General features: G+C 38.0%; 5 protein-coding genes across 5 annotated transcripts; 4 read left to right on the forward strand and 1 right to left on the reverse strand.

Moving 5' to 3' along the window:
* Window positions 1-1225: 1225 nt before the first annotated feature.
* LOC103836544 lies at window positions 1226-3027 on the forward strand. The gene is made up of 5 exons (XM_009112821.2): window positions 1226-1528; window positions 1719-1791; window positions 2071-2135; window positions 2396-2505; window positions 2591-3027. Exons 1-5 carry the CDS (start codon window positions 1412-1414, stop codon window positions 2820-2822), a joined length of 597 nt encoding a protein of 198 aa, XP_009111069.1. The 5' UTR covers window positions 1226-1411; the 3' UTR covers window positions 2823-3027.
* Window positions 3028-3198: 171 nt separating this feature from the next.
* LOC103836545 (transcription initiation factor TFIID subunit 6) lies at window positions 3199-7556 on the forward strand. The gene is made up of 12 exons (XM_009112822.3): window positions 3199-3580; window positions 3672-3758; window positions 3993-4094; window positions 4203-4311; window positions 4579-4679; window positions 4757-4894; window positions 4970-5065; window positions 5425-5549; window positions 5901-6033; window positions 6262-6387; window positions 6481-6592; window positions 6759-7556. Exons 1-12 carry the CDS (start codon window positions 3455-3457, stop codon window positions 7136-7138), a joined length of 1635 nt encoding a protein of 544 aa, XP_009111070.1. The 5' UTR covers window positions 3199-3454; the 3' UTR covers window positions 7139-7556.
* A 126-nt stretch (window positions 7557-7682) lies between these two features.
* Window positions 7683-9579, reverse strand: LOC103836546 (box C/D snoRNA protein 1). The gene is made up of 5 exons (XM_009112823.3): window positions 9318-9579; window positions 8919-9126; window positions 8779-8847; window positions 8574-8706; window positions 7683-8506 (listed from the first exon to the last, which is right to left on the reverse strand). Exons 1-5 carry the CDS (start codon window positions 9535-9537, stop codon window positions 7949-7951), a joined length of 1188 nt encoding a protein of 395 aa, XP_009111071.1. The 5' UTR covers window positions 9538-9579; the 3' UTR covers window positions 7683-7948.
* Window positions 9580-9831: 252 nt separating this feature from the next.
* LOC103836548 (wall-associated receptor kinase-like 9) lies at window positions 9832-13162 on the forward strand. Its single transcript, XM_009112824.3, has 3 exons — window positions 9832-11306; window positions 11488-11613; window positions 11731-13162. Exons 1-3 carry the CDS (start codon window positions 10382-10384, stop codon window positions 12960-12962), a joined length of 2283 nt encoding a protein of 760 aa, XP_009111072.1. The 5' UTR covers window positions 9832-10381; the 3' UTR covers window positions 12963-13162.
* A 265-nt stretch (window positions 13163-13427) lies between these two features.
* LOC103836683 (wall-associated receptor kinase-like 9) lies at window positions 13428-16851 on the forward strand. Its single transcript, XM_009112977.2, has 2 exons — window positions 13428-15118; window positions 15525-16851. Exons 1-2 carry the CDS (start codon window positions 14197-14199, stop codon window positions 16706-16708), a joined length of 2106 nt encoding a protein of 701 aa, XP_009111225.1. The 5' UTR covers window positions 13428-14196; the 3' UTR covers window positions 16709-16851.
* The last annotated feature ends 30 nt before the right edge of the window (window positions 16852-16881 follow it).

Genomic DNA, 16881 nt, shown 5'->3' on the forward strand with positions numbered 1-16881 from the left:
TTAATATAGCACATCTATTTTTTTAATCTAATTTAAATTAATCTAATTTTGAATAGGGACGGTTAAGCAAATAGAATATACCATTGGATTTTAGGCTCCGAATGGTGACAGCGAAATTGATATTAAAAGCGGGACGGAATTAAAGTGCAGGACGGTTCAAGTGCGGTTCGTGCGGAATTAGAGTGTGGTACGGAACAATTGCGGTTTTAAGTAAAAAGTAATGCGGAATCATGTTTGATTGGTAACAATACATATTTGCGGTATTGAATGATTATTTAATAAATAAAATAATAATGATATAGAATATATAATGTATTAAAATAATATAAATAATATGTCAACATAATAAATATATTTTAAAATAAAATGTCTCAAAGTGAAATGCAATTGATAAGTGCAATTTTGATAAAATAAGCGATACAGAATAATGTTTGATTGCTAAAAAATATTTTGCGGTTTTGTTAGATAAATATTAAAAATAATATGAAATACAAAATTTGGTTCCGATTCTAGGATTCTACAGATATAAGATATTAGACCTGAACTGAACCGAGAAAAGAGGTTTAGTTCGGTAAGGTTTTCTATTATGGATAAATGTGCAGATGCCTATCTATTTTTATATTTAATAAAGAAATACTATATAACAAAAAGATAGTATTTAATATTTTAATTCTCACATAAATATATACAGTGTTATCTTTTATTGTGTCATATGTATAAATAGATATAAATATTTTAATCATGTTTAAATTATAATGTAAATTTATTGCATTTGTATAATGGAAAAAAATCTCTAGCTCTAGAACAAAAAAAACAATTATTAATAATTATGTGACAATTGTCAACGTTTTATATTTATTTCAAATATAAAAAGTGTTTTATATTTATTTCAATTATAAAAGTAACAGATCATTTCATTTGAAGTGCGTATTTGACAAAAACGCTGCTTATTAACTGATGTGCGGTTTTGAAGAGTGGTCAGGTAATTAACAAGCACTTTTGACCAAGTGCGTTTTTGCTTTTTTTGTCCTCCAATACCGCACACACCTCAGTAATATTTGTGATTGGTAAATCAAAAGCGGATTGTGTAATACCGCTTTGAAAAACGCATTTACTCTGTTACCATTCATACACTTAGTCTTATGGTTATTAACTTCTTCTTTTTTTTGGTCAAACCTTATGGTTATTAATTTTGAACCGAACATTCCAAGTATAGAAATGAAAAGGGTTGTTTTTTTAAGACTTTTGGTCGGAAAAAAAAAAATCTGCGTAAAGCTTCGTCCTTTTTGCGTGTGGGGGGAATCGCCTGGGTGGCTTCTCTTCTCTCCCAGACGATTTTGCGTTGGCAAATCCAGAGATATCTCAATCAACACCGCCGAGTCAACTCGCTCTACCCGCATCAGGAGGAGCCATGAATCGGCTGAGAGGCCGAGGGGCATGGATTCTAGGTTCCGCAGCTATGCCTCATCTGAAGAAGAGAGCCCAGAACTCATTGGTCGCCCTCCAAGACTCTTATCTCTCCACCAAGGTGATCCATCCCTCTCTCTCTCTCTCTCTTCTGTAAAGATTTCATTTTTTGTATTAATCGATGAGTTTCAATTTTATTCATATCGATTTTTTGAAGAATTTGGTTTAGGGCTTTCATTAAGCTTTACGTTCTATCATCGTAATCATAATTATCATCTGCTTAATGGGCTTTCGTTATCATTTTTTCATAGGATTTGCTGGAGAGGCAGAGGGTGGTGTTTACAGTTGCAACTTCTGTTGCATCTGTTGCTACCGCTTGGATTGGTAAGTTTATACTTGCATCTCAATTTCTCTTGCATAGTAGATAGAATTGTTAACTCGATTCGGATGTTTAAGTTGCTGGATTAGATAGCTTTCATTTAAGTGTTTGGAGATTATGTTTATACTTCTGTGATAATGATAACTCATCTTCCCATAACAATGTTCACTACTTTGAGCTTTGTTTTTGTGTTGTACCGAGTGTTGCAAGAGTATCTTATTGATGTATATGTTTCTGTCACACCAAGTTGACTGTCATATTGGATGATGAATATGACTGTGCAGGTTATTCATTACGCCACTACAATGAAACTAGGATCGATCAGAGGCTGGAATCCATTGAGAATGCGGTTAGTCTCTATGATCAACATTTTATTTTTATTATCACTGTATACTTCTTGCCTCTTATCTGGCTTGTTAATTTTTATTGGAAACTATGTCTATGTATTACATTGATTCATTTGATTTAGCTGCTGCATATTTGGATTCCTATAGCTTCTCTTATGTGGAAACTTTTGAAAATGACTTATTGCTTATACCTCTGCCGCTGGCTAATCCCTATAATCGCTTCTGTTTGCCACTTGAAACTTTTGATTTCTTCTCACGGCAGATGAAACACACCCATGAATTGGAACGAGGAGAACTCAAGGAGCTTGTTGATCCAGTCGGTTCCAGGTTCACTTCAACAATTGCCGCCGCTGGAACCACTTTGATCATCGGGTTTGTTGTTTACACTTCTTAGGCTCACATCAAGTTCTGTGCTTATTAATTAGTCTTACCGTCTGTTTTTTTCTTTTTCTTCCAGGTATGGGTTGGGATGGCGTGGAGGGATATGGTATGCAAACAGGAAGTTTAAGAGAGAACAAATGAGATTGGCTGGGCAGTTAAAACCGAGAGAATGGAAGTTATTGTTAGGGAGGATAAAACCCCGAGCTTGGCCTACCTCAAGGTTCCTCAGACGACCATTCCCAAGGCAGACCAAAACATCAACAACAGAAAATGCTTTGAAGACACCACCACCTGAGGGTGCGGCTTGAAGAATCAGAAAACTGGTTTGGGGAGAAACAATTCAAAAGCAATAGCTAATCGAAACAAAAGAACGATTACCATTTTGTTTACTCTCTCTGTAGATCCTCGACACTAATCTAAAAGTCTATACATCGGTTTTGTCATGAAGCCAAAGGCTGTTTGTTCCTCTTTGTTCCTTGGTAATTGATCAAGTTCAAATACTTTTTTCTTCTTGTTTAAAATGTTTTAACTCCTGTAACACATGTTTAAAATGATGAGTTTGATTGTCCTAATGATTTGTTGAATTTTGTTATAAATAAGACCTTTACTACAAAACAAGTATCAATGTTACGTTACATACGGAATATGTCAAACCTGTGTTGCTTGCTTGCTTCTAACAACGTTTGATTTGGGCTGGCAGAGCTATGAAAAGAGGCAAACTCGAGTCCTTATTGGGCTGCAAAGGCCCAATAAAAGATTTTAGTTATAGCCCAAAGTTAGTGATAATCCAATCGGGTGAATCCAACCTCAATTAAATACCCGACCCGATACTGATTGATTCACTTCTTGTTTTCTGGATCTTCGACGCGAACCGAATCGGTGCTTGCTCGCCATTATCCTTGGAGCTATCTTCTGATACAGTGTAATCGGAGAAGAGAAGATGGGCATTGTACCTAAGGAAACGATTGAGGTTACAGCACAGAGTATTGGGATTACCAATTTGTCACCTGAGGCTGCACTCATGCTTGCTCCTGATGTTGAGTATCGTGTTCGTGAGATCATGCAGGTAGGTTACGTTTTTTTCTAGTCATGTCTTTGTTGTTCTTGAGGTGTGTGTGAAGGAATCAGGTCCTCATCTTGTTTGGATGTGTTTGCAGGAAGCTATCAAGTGCATGCGTCACTCAAAGAGAACGACTTTAACAGCTTCGGATGTTGATGGTGCTCTCAACTTAAGGAGCCTTGAGGTACTTAACTAGACACCAGTTACTCACTCCCATCATTCTAGAGTTTTGTGTAGTGCATTATCAGTAGAATGTTTGATAGCTTCCCTTTGATGAGATGAATATTTTTTTTGGTGGAGTTGTCTAGTAGTGAGAAAGATCTATAGCGATTAATTAAACGTTGCTTCCAAATATACATATATAGCAGTTAACTGATTCTAAGGCATATGTATCTGAGAGTGATTATATTTATTGCAGCCGTCATATGGCTTTGCCTCAGGAGGACCATTTCGTTTTAGAAAAGCTATTGGGCATCAGGATTTGTTCTACACTGATGACAGAGAGGTGGATTTCAAAGATGTAAGATGCTGGGAATGCCTACATATTTATATAGTACTTTTTGTTTTTGTTTCAATTGAACCGTTCAGTATAATTTTCTAATATTTTCAAGAAATGTCATGATTATAGGTGATTGAGTCCCCACTACCGAAAGCTCCCCTTGATGCTGGAGTTGTCTGTCACTGGCTGGCTATTGAAGGAGTGCAGCCAGCTATCCCAGAAAATGCTACTTTAGAAGGTTTGCCTCTCAATTTTTTGTCCTGGCTTGGAATTGTAAAATCACTTTTTTTTTTTTAAAGAATGAAAAATTTATTCATATTAAAAAAAACTTTTTACAACATGTGTGCTTCTGGTCCTAAAGTTTATGAAAGCCATTAACTAAATTGATTGACATGAAACAAATATTAGTAATGTTTACAGTGACGTTTAAGTGGTGAATTAAGTTCTTTCTGCCCTTGTTTATCCCCATCTTGAATATATTTCCACTTGTTTATGGTGTTTGTAGTCATCAGAGCACCTGCAGATAACAAAATATATGAACACAAGGATGGACCTCTTATAGACGTTAGGCTACCAGTGAAGCATGTACTATCTAGAGAACTTCAGGTATATGGTTCAGGCTATATACCACAGGCTCGTATCTTACATGCATAAGACTTATCTGTTGTTTTCTCTCTTTACAGTTATACTTCCAAAAGATTGCTGAACTTACAGTGAGCAAGTCAAGTCCTGCTCTGTTTAAAAAAGCATTAGTGAGCTTGGCTTCAGACTCAGGACTTCATCCTCTGGTTCCATATTTTACAAATTTCATTGCTGATGAGGTAACATAATGCACCTCCGAGGATCACGCAATTACTTGATGCACATTATAATAATTTTCTTCTCCACGGGTGCAGGTATCACGTGGTTTAAATGACTTCCTACTCCTGTTTAATCTAATGCACGTTGTTAGAAGTCTTCTACAGAATCCTCATATACACATAGAACCTTATGTAAGTTGCTTTCTGGATTATCTTTTACCACTTTCTTAAGAATTACTATGGAATCATGTAGCTAGATCGTCTTTAGGTTTTAGTAGTGGGTTTCTTCAAATTGCATTTTAGACATGCTATGTACTATGAATATAATATGGTTAGTGGTAGTGTTGGTCTGACTTCGACAACGCTGTGCAAGTTCAACTAATCTCTCTAGATGACAATAAATCTCTCCTTGGATCTGTATTGAGATAATTTTATATTCACATGGGATAATTTTCATGTAAACCAGCCTTGGGATTATGTTCAGTATAAGTTGTTTTTACGGCGTTGTTTCATAACCAAGGAACTAACTGAAAATTATCTTTTGGTGACAGCTGCACCAGTTGATGCCATCTATTGTAACATGCCTTGTATCGAGAAAGCTTGGCAATAGATTTGCCGATAACCACTGGGAGCTTCGAGATTTTACAGCGAATCTAGTTTCACTGATATGTAAAAGGTTCGTTCTTTCCCTATGATTATGGGGATCTCTTACTGAACGTGATTTTTTACTGAATAATGAAATTTTATATGGTGCAATTGTATGCAATATGGTGAGATAATAGTATCCATATATATGGTCCACTAAGTTTATCTTGGCTGATCTCTTTGCTTTGGCATCTGGTATTTCTCCCGCTTGAGCTGAAAAATCAAATGGGAATATCTGAATTAAGAGCAATAAGTAATAACTTCCAAAGTTTTTTCACTATTAAAAAGGATTTTGGTCATTGTCTGCGATGTCTGTGTTACTCTTCTTACCTTAAAATTCTTCTAAAATCTTAAATCTTGTGGTTTGAATAAAATGTTCCAGGTTTGGAAACACTTGCATTACCCTTCAGTCTCGTCTTACGAAAACTTTAGTCAATGCATTTTTGGACCCAAAGAAAGCTTTGACGCAGCACTATGGGGCAATTCAAGGATTATCAGCTTTGGGGCACACTGTTGTAAGTACTTCCTTTGCTCTTCTGATGCTACTTTCAGATATTATGATTTTTTAACGCCGTGATGTCTCATTTTACTGCCAACACTTTGCTATTTTCAAGGTTTTGATTATTTCTATAAGTTTCTCCTAAAACAATGTTACTCCTCCATGAACAATATTGTCACCGGTGCCAAAAAAACAGAATCTCATTACTCCTCTGATGTTAGCTGAATGTCATTTTATTGTGTAGGTACGCCTTCTTATTCTGTCAAATCTCGAACCGTATCTAAGTCTTCTCGAACCAGAACTGGATGCTGAGAAGCAAAAGAACCAAATGAAGAGCTATGAAGCCTGGCGTGTGTATGGGGCCTTGCTGGTTAGTCCAAGTCATCGTCTAAAAGTTCATAAAAAATCTCAGTAGTTTCATATATCGTCAATCTTTATAGAGACTTGTGATTTTTTTTCTCAGCGTGCTGCAGGCCTGTGCATACATGATAGGCTAAAAGTCTTCCCAAATTTACCATCCCCTTCACCAAGTTTCCTCCATAAGGGAAAGGGAAAAATAATCAATGCTGAGCCACGTAAGTTGCATCAACCAATTTACTTTCTCTGCTTAATATGGTTGTTGGTGCGTCAGACACATGCTTATAGAAGACTAATTGTTGGCTCAATATACGTTAATATATGGCTCGGTGATAACAACTGTTTCAACTACCAACGTTTTGTTCTCCCCTTTATGAATGTCAGGTAAGCGGAAGCTGAGTGCTGATTCTTCAGAAAACCAGCCACCCCATAAAAGATTGATAACTACAGATGGTCCAGATGTGTTACGACCACAAGATCGCACCGGTCCAGCTCCAATGCATGTAGATAAACCGATAGGAAATTACAATCTGCCACAAAACTCTGCTCAACCATCCTCATCAGAACAAGCTTCTGATGGTGAAAGCAGAAACGGAAAGGAGAAAGAAAGAGGCAAGAGCCGGGCTATTTCCATGAAAGCAATCCTTGGTCAGATATGGAAAGACGATCTTGATTCTGGACGGCTCTTGGTGAAACTGCAACAGCTCTATGGTGATAGGATTCTTCCTTTTATCCCTTCTACAGAGATGTCAGTATTCCTCTAAACCATTATGTGATACATTTGCGGTGAGAACTCATGGTTCTACGCTTGGAGAGAGAGATTAAACTACCATCTGATTTGTGATCCATATGAACTCATTCAGATCCGTGCCAAAGTCCTCGGGTCAACTCTTTAGTGAATCTTCCTGGCCTTGAGGGACATCGAGCATCTCAGGTCTTTAGCAGAAGTCTACATGTAGTGGTTTGAGTTGTATTGAACCAAGTAAAGGTTGAGGGCTTCCTTGAATTCTCAGTCTTCCAATGTATATATTTAGTGGATTTTAGTGATTGATTACTTGGTGAATTTATTTGTTCCGTCTGAAGAGGCTCGTTACATGTAATTTTCAAATCTATATGTAGTCATGTAGATTGCAGATATTAATGTATTTGCTTATTGCTCGTTATATTGATACATCTTTGTTATTCTCTGCATCGAATACAAAGGTTAAGAGTGACAGTATACTTCTTCTGGTTTCTGGTCTGTGTTACTTTGGAGTTTGGACTAAGTAAACGGTCTTTAAAACTACAAGACTTGTCTGTGGAGGAAAAGAGAATAAACAAAAAGTTAAGAAGGCGTTCTCTTACATCAACTAAATAATATCGAATGTAATAACTAATTAAACACACTAGACTACTAGTTCTCAAACTAAAAACGTCTATGACTAGTTCTGCAATCAAAAGGATTGGCTACCTAGTTCGGTAAAAGCTTTTAATGATACAAACAATAGCCAATGTGCTTCAACCAGGGAGCTCAGTTCAGGCTCCTTGGTGCCCAAAAATGTTCCACTGGGAGAACTTTATTGAACGATGGCCATCTATTCAACGATCTCCCCTTCCTCTAGTCCATCAATGTCCAAATCAGTAGCAGCTAGACTCTGGAGATTGCAATCATCATCTGAATCAAACCCCTTTGCAAACTCACACTCAAAGTTGAAATAATCACCAGGGTTCAACTCCGGGAAAAGATCAGCGTATGTGTCTATTAACCCTTGCTCAAACTCTAGCTCCATGTTATCGTCAGGATGTGCATTCTTGGCATCCCCACCCTCAGCCTTGCTGACCTCTGAGACTTGCTGACGCGGGTTATAGTTTATCTGTTTCATAAGATCAAGAACCTCTGGCTCAAATGAGTCAATGTTGCCTTCTTCTTCTTCTATTTCCTCTTCTCGTGTAATTGCACCTTCTGCCTGGCTATAGTATTTAGGCTCAGGTGTTGTCGTTTTCTCACGGTCAAAGTCTCTGATAACTTCAAAGTCGTAGCTGTGCGAAGAAAGATAAACATGGATCACCGGGTACTCTAAGATAGTTACTTGAGCAAGCTGCTGCCTCACGGGACCCTTAATGTCCAGCTCCTTGAAAGGAACCTTTACACCCTGCAACCAAGGGAGAGAAAAAGTAAAACACTAACACAACAACGCAGTATGTGGTAATAATCCAAACCTTGGGGTATGTGCGTATAAAAAGCTTGAGAGAATCAAGATCCACGTCACAAAAAGGCTTGAGCTTGTGAATCCAAGGACCTGGCTTAAGATGATTCTCAATCACAGAGCAAAGGCTTGTATCTTCACCAACACTGTGATGGATTGTTAAAGCATTAATAGTGGACAAAGATGAAACTGTAAGTTAAAGAGAGTATACTACTAACCCATGGTCGACAAGAACAACATCTGTAGAGTGAAACCGCCACTCAACTGTCCAATGAATGCACTTCCTCCTAAACCAAGAACCAGACCGGTCAAAAACAAATAATCTAAAGCTACAATCTTAGAGAATCTAAACCATTACCGGTTATCGTAACGACTCTGGTTCTTGTCCCTCTTCAACATCCCACCAGGGAGAAACCAGAGCTTAGTTCCGCGGCTACCAGCAGCAACCTGAAGGCCCCGAAGATCATTAGGTAACCTAAACCTAAAGTGAGGGTTTTTACATAACTGATGTCTCCTTCTCAGAGCAGACTCCGCCACTCTCTTCGTCTCCTCAAGCAAATTGTAATCTATGCATTTAAAAAAAAATCAAAACTTTCATCAACCCTTAGACGAGAAAGCTAATAATAACAATAAAAATACAAAATCAAATAACAATTAGACGAGGAAGCTAATAATAATTACAAAGCTAAAAATCAAAACTTTCATCAACCCTTTAATACTAACAATCAAAGATAGAAACTTTGAATGTGATTATTACCGGAGAGGAGGAGATTGTCGTCGAACTTGGAGAGGGGAACGAAGTCGGTGAGTTTTCTTTTTCCGGTACAGCCGGTTCGCTTCTTGTGAGCTTTGACACAAGGGAGGGCGCATGATCGAATTGAGCATCCTGGGCATTTGTATTTCCATGGATTCAGCTTGCACTCGCCGCAGAGTTTATCATCGTGTATTGATTTTTGTTCGGATTCGACGTTGTTCATCGTTAAAGGTTTGTTTTTGAGGTGGGGAGAGGTTTTATTGGAAAACTAGGGTTTATTAATCTGAGAGAGGAGATGTTTATTCCCAAATTTACATCCTAAGTCCCTATATTTACAATTTCTTTCGAACTATATCCCATACCTTTTAAAATTGATACTTAATCCAGGAAACTTACACTTTAGATTTTTGGTTTCATAACCGAACCATGTTAAGCGAAACTGGAGGTTTATGCTATTGCTATGTCGTCAATAAGACTTTTCACACAATTAAGTTTGAAATATTTAGAAGCAAATGATTCAAAAAGGTCTTCAAGTTTTGGACCAAAACAAAACAAGTTAAGACTCCTTGTAACCTCTCCGGATGGAGAGTAAACTGTTTCCTCCTTTATGAATCAAAGTAGTTCGTTCAAAAAAAAAGAAGAAAAGCTTTAGTCAATGAGGTTGATTGACTTTGTATGTTGTTGTTGTTGTTTGCTATACTGCCCACAATAATAAAGTTTCATCTCGCGCTTGGTAGGAAGTAGTTGCAACTTGCAAGAGCAATTACTTCTCTTATCAGAAAAAAAAAACTTTTAACAGTACTGCAAGAGCTCGCACATTAATGGAGTTAGGTAGAATATTCAATTATTGATTACGTTATATCTTCAAAAAGACTTTTCACAATTAAGCCCAAGTCAATTGACGATATAGCCAAAAAGGTACCGTGTACGTTGGGTAACAAGGGAATGTTGATTGGTTGAAGCATTGTAGGAATCCAAAATCAGTGAGGTAGAAGTTCAAGCTCGCACTTGCTAGGAAGTTGTGAGAGCAAACTTTGAAGACAGAGAAAAAAAAAAACAAAATAAATATGAAGTGTGCACTACTACTCTGGTCTCATCTCTCACTACTACTTGTCTTGGTTCTTGTTTCATCAGATCTCACTGCTTCCACATCTTCTTGTCCGAGTCACTGTGGAAACATCTCGATCCCGTATCCTTTCGGTATCGGAAAGGGTTGCTATCTCAGCAAATGGTTTGCAATAAAATGCAACAATTCCACTTATGGGGACCTTGTCGCCTACCTACCAAAGATTAACAAAGAAGTTGTGAAAATCTCTCTACCGGATCCAAAATATTCAGGCGAAAGGATTATATATGGGTCACTTCGCATCAAAACCAACATAACTTCCATGGGATGTTCCAACAGCAGCGATCAACTAAAGTCCGGTGATCCTTTGAATTTTACTGGCACGCCGTTTACCATTGGCCGTTCCAACACCTTCCACGCTATTGGCTGCAACTACAAGGCCACGTTGACACATCTTGAGCCCAGATTGGTGGGATGCATCTCGACTTGTGATCCAAAAAAGATGAATCATGATATGAGCTGCCGTGGTAACAGATGCTGCCAAGCAGACCCACCTAGTGGGATTGGACAGATAGTCGGTATCAGTATGGAGGAATTTTCGAGTAACATAACAAGAGAGAGAGGGTGTCGAGTGGCTTTCTTAACAGACGAAAATCGAGACCGACCAGCATACCCGGTGGCCAAATTTACTGATCCGCAATGGTTTTATGATAGGCAATATGTTATACTCCAACTACGGTGGGCCATTCCCATGACGAATCTCTCCTTTGTCAACTCCTTGAGATGCGCAGATTATTTAGTGGGTCAGTATATCGATGGAATTAATCCTTGCGGATGCTCGAATACAGATGATGAGAGCAGCAATGTAGGATGCGCATGTAATGATGGTTACACAGGTAACCCATATATTATGGGTGGATGTAAAGGTTAGTAATTATTTCTTCTTTTCCCTTTATGTAATGTAAATATCATGTAAGCCTAACAAGTCCTATATAGGTGGTAGCAAATCATAATGGATGAATACAATCAAAGTAATACCTATATATATATATATATAAGAGACTTCATCATCGATCTAATTACACTTTCATGACGTTGTTCATCTAGATATTGATGAGTGCCAACTCGACTCGAATATCAAGTATTGTAGGCGACAAGGAGGCACTTGTGTGAATACTCCAGGAGCCTCCAGTTGCGTAGTCAAGAAGAACAAGACTGTGCCAATTACTATAGGTAAAGTCATCACCCAGTTTATATCCAAATTGATACATCATCTATTGTATGTTATTTGTTGTTATCTGAGTAGTACAAAAATTAAGTACGCTTTTCAAAATTTCTTGTGGGTTCCAGGACTATGTGTAGGTTTAGGTATCCTGATCGTTTCCGGTGTAACTTTGTGGTTATACAAATTTATTAAAAAGCAAAGGAAGATCAACCGCAAAAAGAAGTTATTCAAACGTAATGGAGGTTTGTTATTGAAACAACAGTTGACATCAACTGAAGGCAGCATCCAGAAGTCAAAAGTATTCACCGCAAAAGAGCTAGAGAAAGCTACTGAAAACTTCAATTCAACTAGAGTGCTTGGACAAGGTGGCCAAGGTACCGTATATAAGGGAATGCTCGTAGATGGTAGAATCGTAGCTGTGAAAAAGTCTACAGTTGTGGATGAAGACAAGCTGGAAGAGTTCATTAACGAAGTTGTCATTCTATCGCAGATCAACCACAGAAACATCGTGAAGCTCATAGGTTGTTGCCTTGAGACAGAAGTGCCTCTTCTAGTTTATGAGTTTATTTCTAATGGTAACCTTTTCGAGCATCTTCATGGTGAGTTTGATGAGTCCACGATGACTACTTGGGAAATGCGTTTGTGCATCGTCATAGATATCGCTGGAGCTCTTTCGTATCTCCACTCGGCAGCTGCATCACCAATTTTTCATAGAGATGTCAAATCTACAAATATAATGTTGGACGAAAAATATAGAGCTAAAGTGGCTGATTTCGGCACTTCAAGATCGGTAACGGTTGATCATACCCACCTAACTACTGTAGTTTCAGGTACAGTTGGATATGTGGATCCGGAATACTTCCAGTCTAGCCAATTCACCGACAAAAGTGATGTCTATAGCTTTGGGGTGGTGCTCGTGGAACTCATTACCGGAGAGAAGCCTATATCTTTTGTGCGGCTTCAACAAAGCAGAACATTGGCAACTTATTTCATTGTTGCAATGGAAGAGAATCGACTGTTGGACATTATTGACCCTCGAATCAGAGAAGATTGCAATTTGGAGCAAGTCATGGCGGCATCACAACTTGCAAGGAGGTGTCTGAATCTTAACGGAAGGAATCGTCCAAGCATGAGAGAAGTATCAATGGAGTTAGAGAGAATTCGTTCACCAACTGGAGATTCACATTCACATGTTCATATTGAAGGAAGCAATCCACAGGAAGTTGCTGCGGAGATTAATATTGGTGTGGAAGGGTGCAACAACGTGGGTATTAGTGCTCCTTCTGGATTTCAATACAACGTTGATACAACATCATTGTCAGATGCCGAGCCGTTATTTCCTCGTCAAACATGGTGACCACCACGTTTCGATAGCACCGGATCATGATTTTGTTAGTAAGTATTCTATATCAACTAGACGATGATAACTATATCAATTTCTCGCTAGTGTATCAAAACATGAAATAAGCGACGTATCCTACTACGTTGTGGTTTGCATTTGTATGCATGGTTGTACTATTATGTTTTTGTTTTTAGAATCTGCACCAAGTTGAATGATATGTTATGTTTTCAAAGCGCATACGACTCAAATAGCAAGCAAAGTGACGTATAACATATACAAATCGTATTTCTCATCATCTTATTCACAAAATAGGTTTGTCATATTTTTATTTTTTGTAGAGATGAAACCTTGATGGAACTTAAATATGAATTGTTACAAAAAAAGAAACAAAAAATATTTAGAGTTTAGGTTCGGTTCCGAAACTCCTTAAAATTCCGAGAACCAGATTCAAAACTTATCTGCCTATTTGATTTTGTTTACCGGCTCAGTAAACCGAATAGTTTACTAAAAATTACGGTAAACCTTTTTTATATATATAACTGACTTTTATTCATATTTCACAAACTTGTAGAAATGTTCGAATGTTGATTGGTTAAAGAACTGTAGAAATTTACTAACTACGGTAAACTTTGGGTGACAAGGGAATGTTGATTGGTTAAAGAATTGTACAAATTCAAAAAAATGGGCCTAAAGAAGAAGAGGTTGATCAATGAGGTAGCTTGATTGTATATCATGACTACCTCACCTGGACCTACATCTTAATGTTAATTAATCCACATCTTTTTTTTCTACAAACTCAATACATTAATTCAACTAGATCTTATGCTCTAAAGAACCAACCAAGCTGAATTTATTTAGATGATTTAAAACTAGTGGAAATATAAACCAAACTATGGAACAAAATATTCACGAAAATTGTAAAAGATCAGATTATGAGTGGAATTGAGAGTCAGTCCATCGAATTGTAAATCGTTTTTGATAAATCTAAACAGTTCAACTATGATATGAATAATGGGATCTGCCTCTATTTTAAGTAAAGACATTTTCCCACCACAAGATAGTAATAAATTATTATTACTGCTTGCACTTGCTAGGAAATGGTTGTGATAGATAGTCGTTGGACACGAGACTTGGACTTCTCAAACTTTCTTTTACGCACACAGTATTGGAGAATATTCAATTGTGACAAGCTCTCACTATTATATATAGAGTATATGTTGTATTTATCTATGCAGAAAAAAAAACAAACATGAGGTGTGCACTACTACTCATGACTCATCTCTCACTACTGCTTGTCTTGATTCTTGCTTCAGCAAATCTCACCGCTTCGAGATCTTCCTGTCCGAGCTACTGTGGAAACATCTCGATCCCGTATCCTTTCGGTATCGGAAAGGGTTGCTATCTCGACGAATGGTTTGCAATAAAATGCAACAATTCCACTTCAGGAGACCTTGTCCCCTATCTACCAAAGATTAACAGAGAAGTTGTGAAAATCTCTCTACCGGATGCAAATGGTTTTTTCAAAACCACCGAATCATACGGGTCACTAGGCATCAAAACCAACGTAACTTCCATGGGATGTTCCAACAGCAGCGATGAAACAAAATTTGGTGAGCCTTTGAATTTTAGTGGCTCCCCTTTTACTATTAGCCGTTCCAACATCTTCCAAGCTATCGGCTGCAACTACAAGGCTACCTTGACACATCTTGACCCCGCAGTGGTGGGATGCATCTCGACTTGTGAGCCAAGGAAGATAGGAGATCATACAAGCTGCCGTGGTAACAAATGCTGCCAAGTAGACCCACCTAGTGAGATTGGACAGGTAGTCGGTATTAGTATGGAGGAAATCTCTAGTAGCATAACAAGAGAAAGAGGATGTCGAGTAGCCTTCTTAACAGACGAAAATCAAGACCCTCTAGGGTACCGTGAGGCTAAAGTAACTGATCCAAATTGGTTTTACGATAGGCAATATGTTACACTCCAACTACGGTGGGCCATTCAGATGAAAAATCTGTCGTTTATCAATTCATTGGGTTGCACAACGGGGCACTCCAGCTCTAGCGTTATTCCTTGCATATGCATGAATAATACAAACGATAAGATAAGCAGTGTAAGTTGTGCATGCCACAAGGGTTACACAGGCAATCCATATACTTTGGGTGGATGTAAAGGTTAGTAAATGTTTCCTCTTTTCCCTTTATGTCATGTATATATCATGTAAGCTTATAACAAGTCCTATATGGGTGGTAGTAAATCACAATCAATGATAACAATCAAAGTAATATATACAGATAAGATATTTTCATCATCTAATTACACTTTCATGACATTGTTCATCTACATATTGATGAGTGCCAACTCGACAAGGGTAATTACCAAAATTGTGGGCCACAAGGAGGCACTTGTGTGAATACTCCGGGAAGCTACCAGTGCGTATTCAAGAAGTACAAGTCTATGCCAGTTACTATGGGTAAAATCACCTATTGCTATTGATACATATATCATCTATTGCATATTATTTGATGTTATCTGACTGGTACAAAAAATAAAGTAGGCTTTTCATTCTTGGGTTTGCAGGATTATGTGTAGGTTTTGGTGTGCTGATGATGGTTTTCGCTGTAGCTTTTTTGTTATGCAAATTTATCAAAAAGCAAAGGAAGATCATTGGCAAAAAAAAGTTGTTCAGACGCAATGGAGGTTTATTGTTGAAACAACAGTTGACTACAGCTGAAGACAGCATCGAGAAGACAAAAGTATTCACCTCAAAAGAGCTAAAGAAAGCAACTGAAAACTTCAGTTCTACTAGAGTGCTTGGAAAAGGTGGCCAGGGCACTGTGTATAAAGGAATGCTTGTAGATGGTAGAATTGTAGCTGTGAAAAAATCTACCGTTGTGGATCAAGACAAGGTGGGGGAGTTCATTAACGAGGTTGTCATTCTATCTCAGATCAACCACAGAAACATAGTGAAACTCATAGGCTGTTGCCTTGAGACAGAAGTGCCTCTTCTAGTTTATGAGTTTGTTTCTAATGGTAACATTTTTGAGCATCTTCATGGTGAGTTTGATGAGTCCGCAATGACTACTTGGGAGATGCGTTTGCGCATTGTCATAGATATTGCTGGAGCTCTTTCATACCTCCACTCATCAGCCTCGACTCCGATTTTTCATAGAGATGTCAAATCTACAAATATAATGTTGGACGAAAAATATCGAGTTAAAGTGTCTGACTTCGGCACTTCAAGATGGGTAGCTGATGATCATACCCACCTAACTACTGTGGTTTCAGGTACAGTTGGATATGTGGATCCGGAGTACTTCCAGACTAGCCAATTCACCGACAAAAGTGATGTGTATAGCTTTGGGGTGGTGCTAGTGGAACTCATCACCGGAGAAAAGCCCATATCCTTTGTCCGGTTTCTAAGAAACAGAACACTGGCAGCTTATTTCATTCTTGCAATGGAAGAGAATCGACTCATCGACATTATTGACCCTCAAATCAGAGCTGAGTGCAAGCTAGAGCAAGTCATGGAGGCAGCACAACTTGCTAGGAGGTGTCTGAAGCTTACTGGAAAGGATCGACCGAGCATGAGAGAAGTGTCGATGGAGTTAGAGAGAATTCGCTCACCAAGTAAAGATTTACAGCCAAATGTTCATATTGTCAAGAACAATGCGGAGGAGGCATATATTGGTGTGGAATCGTGTAGCGTTGATACAACTTCAACGTTAGATGCCGAGCCGTTAGTTCCTGGTCAAACATGGTGACCATCACATTTTCGATATCATTGGATGATTTCGTGATATTAGTATAAGTATTGTATAGTATATATCAACTAGACGAATATAACTCTATAAAGTTCTAATGTATGAAAAACATGTGATAAGCGGTGTATATCTGCGTTCTGGTTTCCATTTGTATTAAACTAAGTACTATTATG

Source organism: Brassica rapa, chromosome A08, assembly GCF_000309985.2.
Source record: "Brassica rapa cultivar Chiifu-401-42 chromosome A08, CAAS_Brap_v3.01, whole genome shotgun sequence".
Classification (NCBI taxonomy): Eukaryota; Viridiplantae; Streptophyta; class Magnoliopsida; order Brassicales; family Brassicaceae; genus Brassica; species Brassica rapa.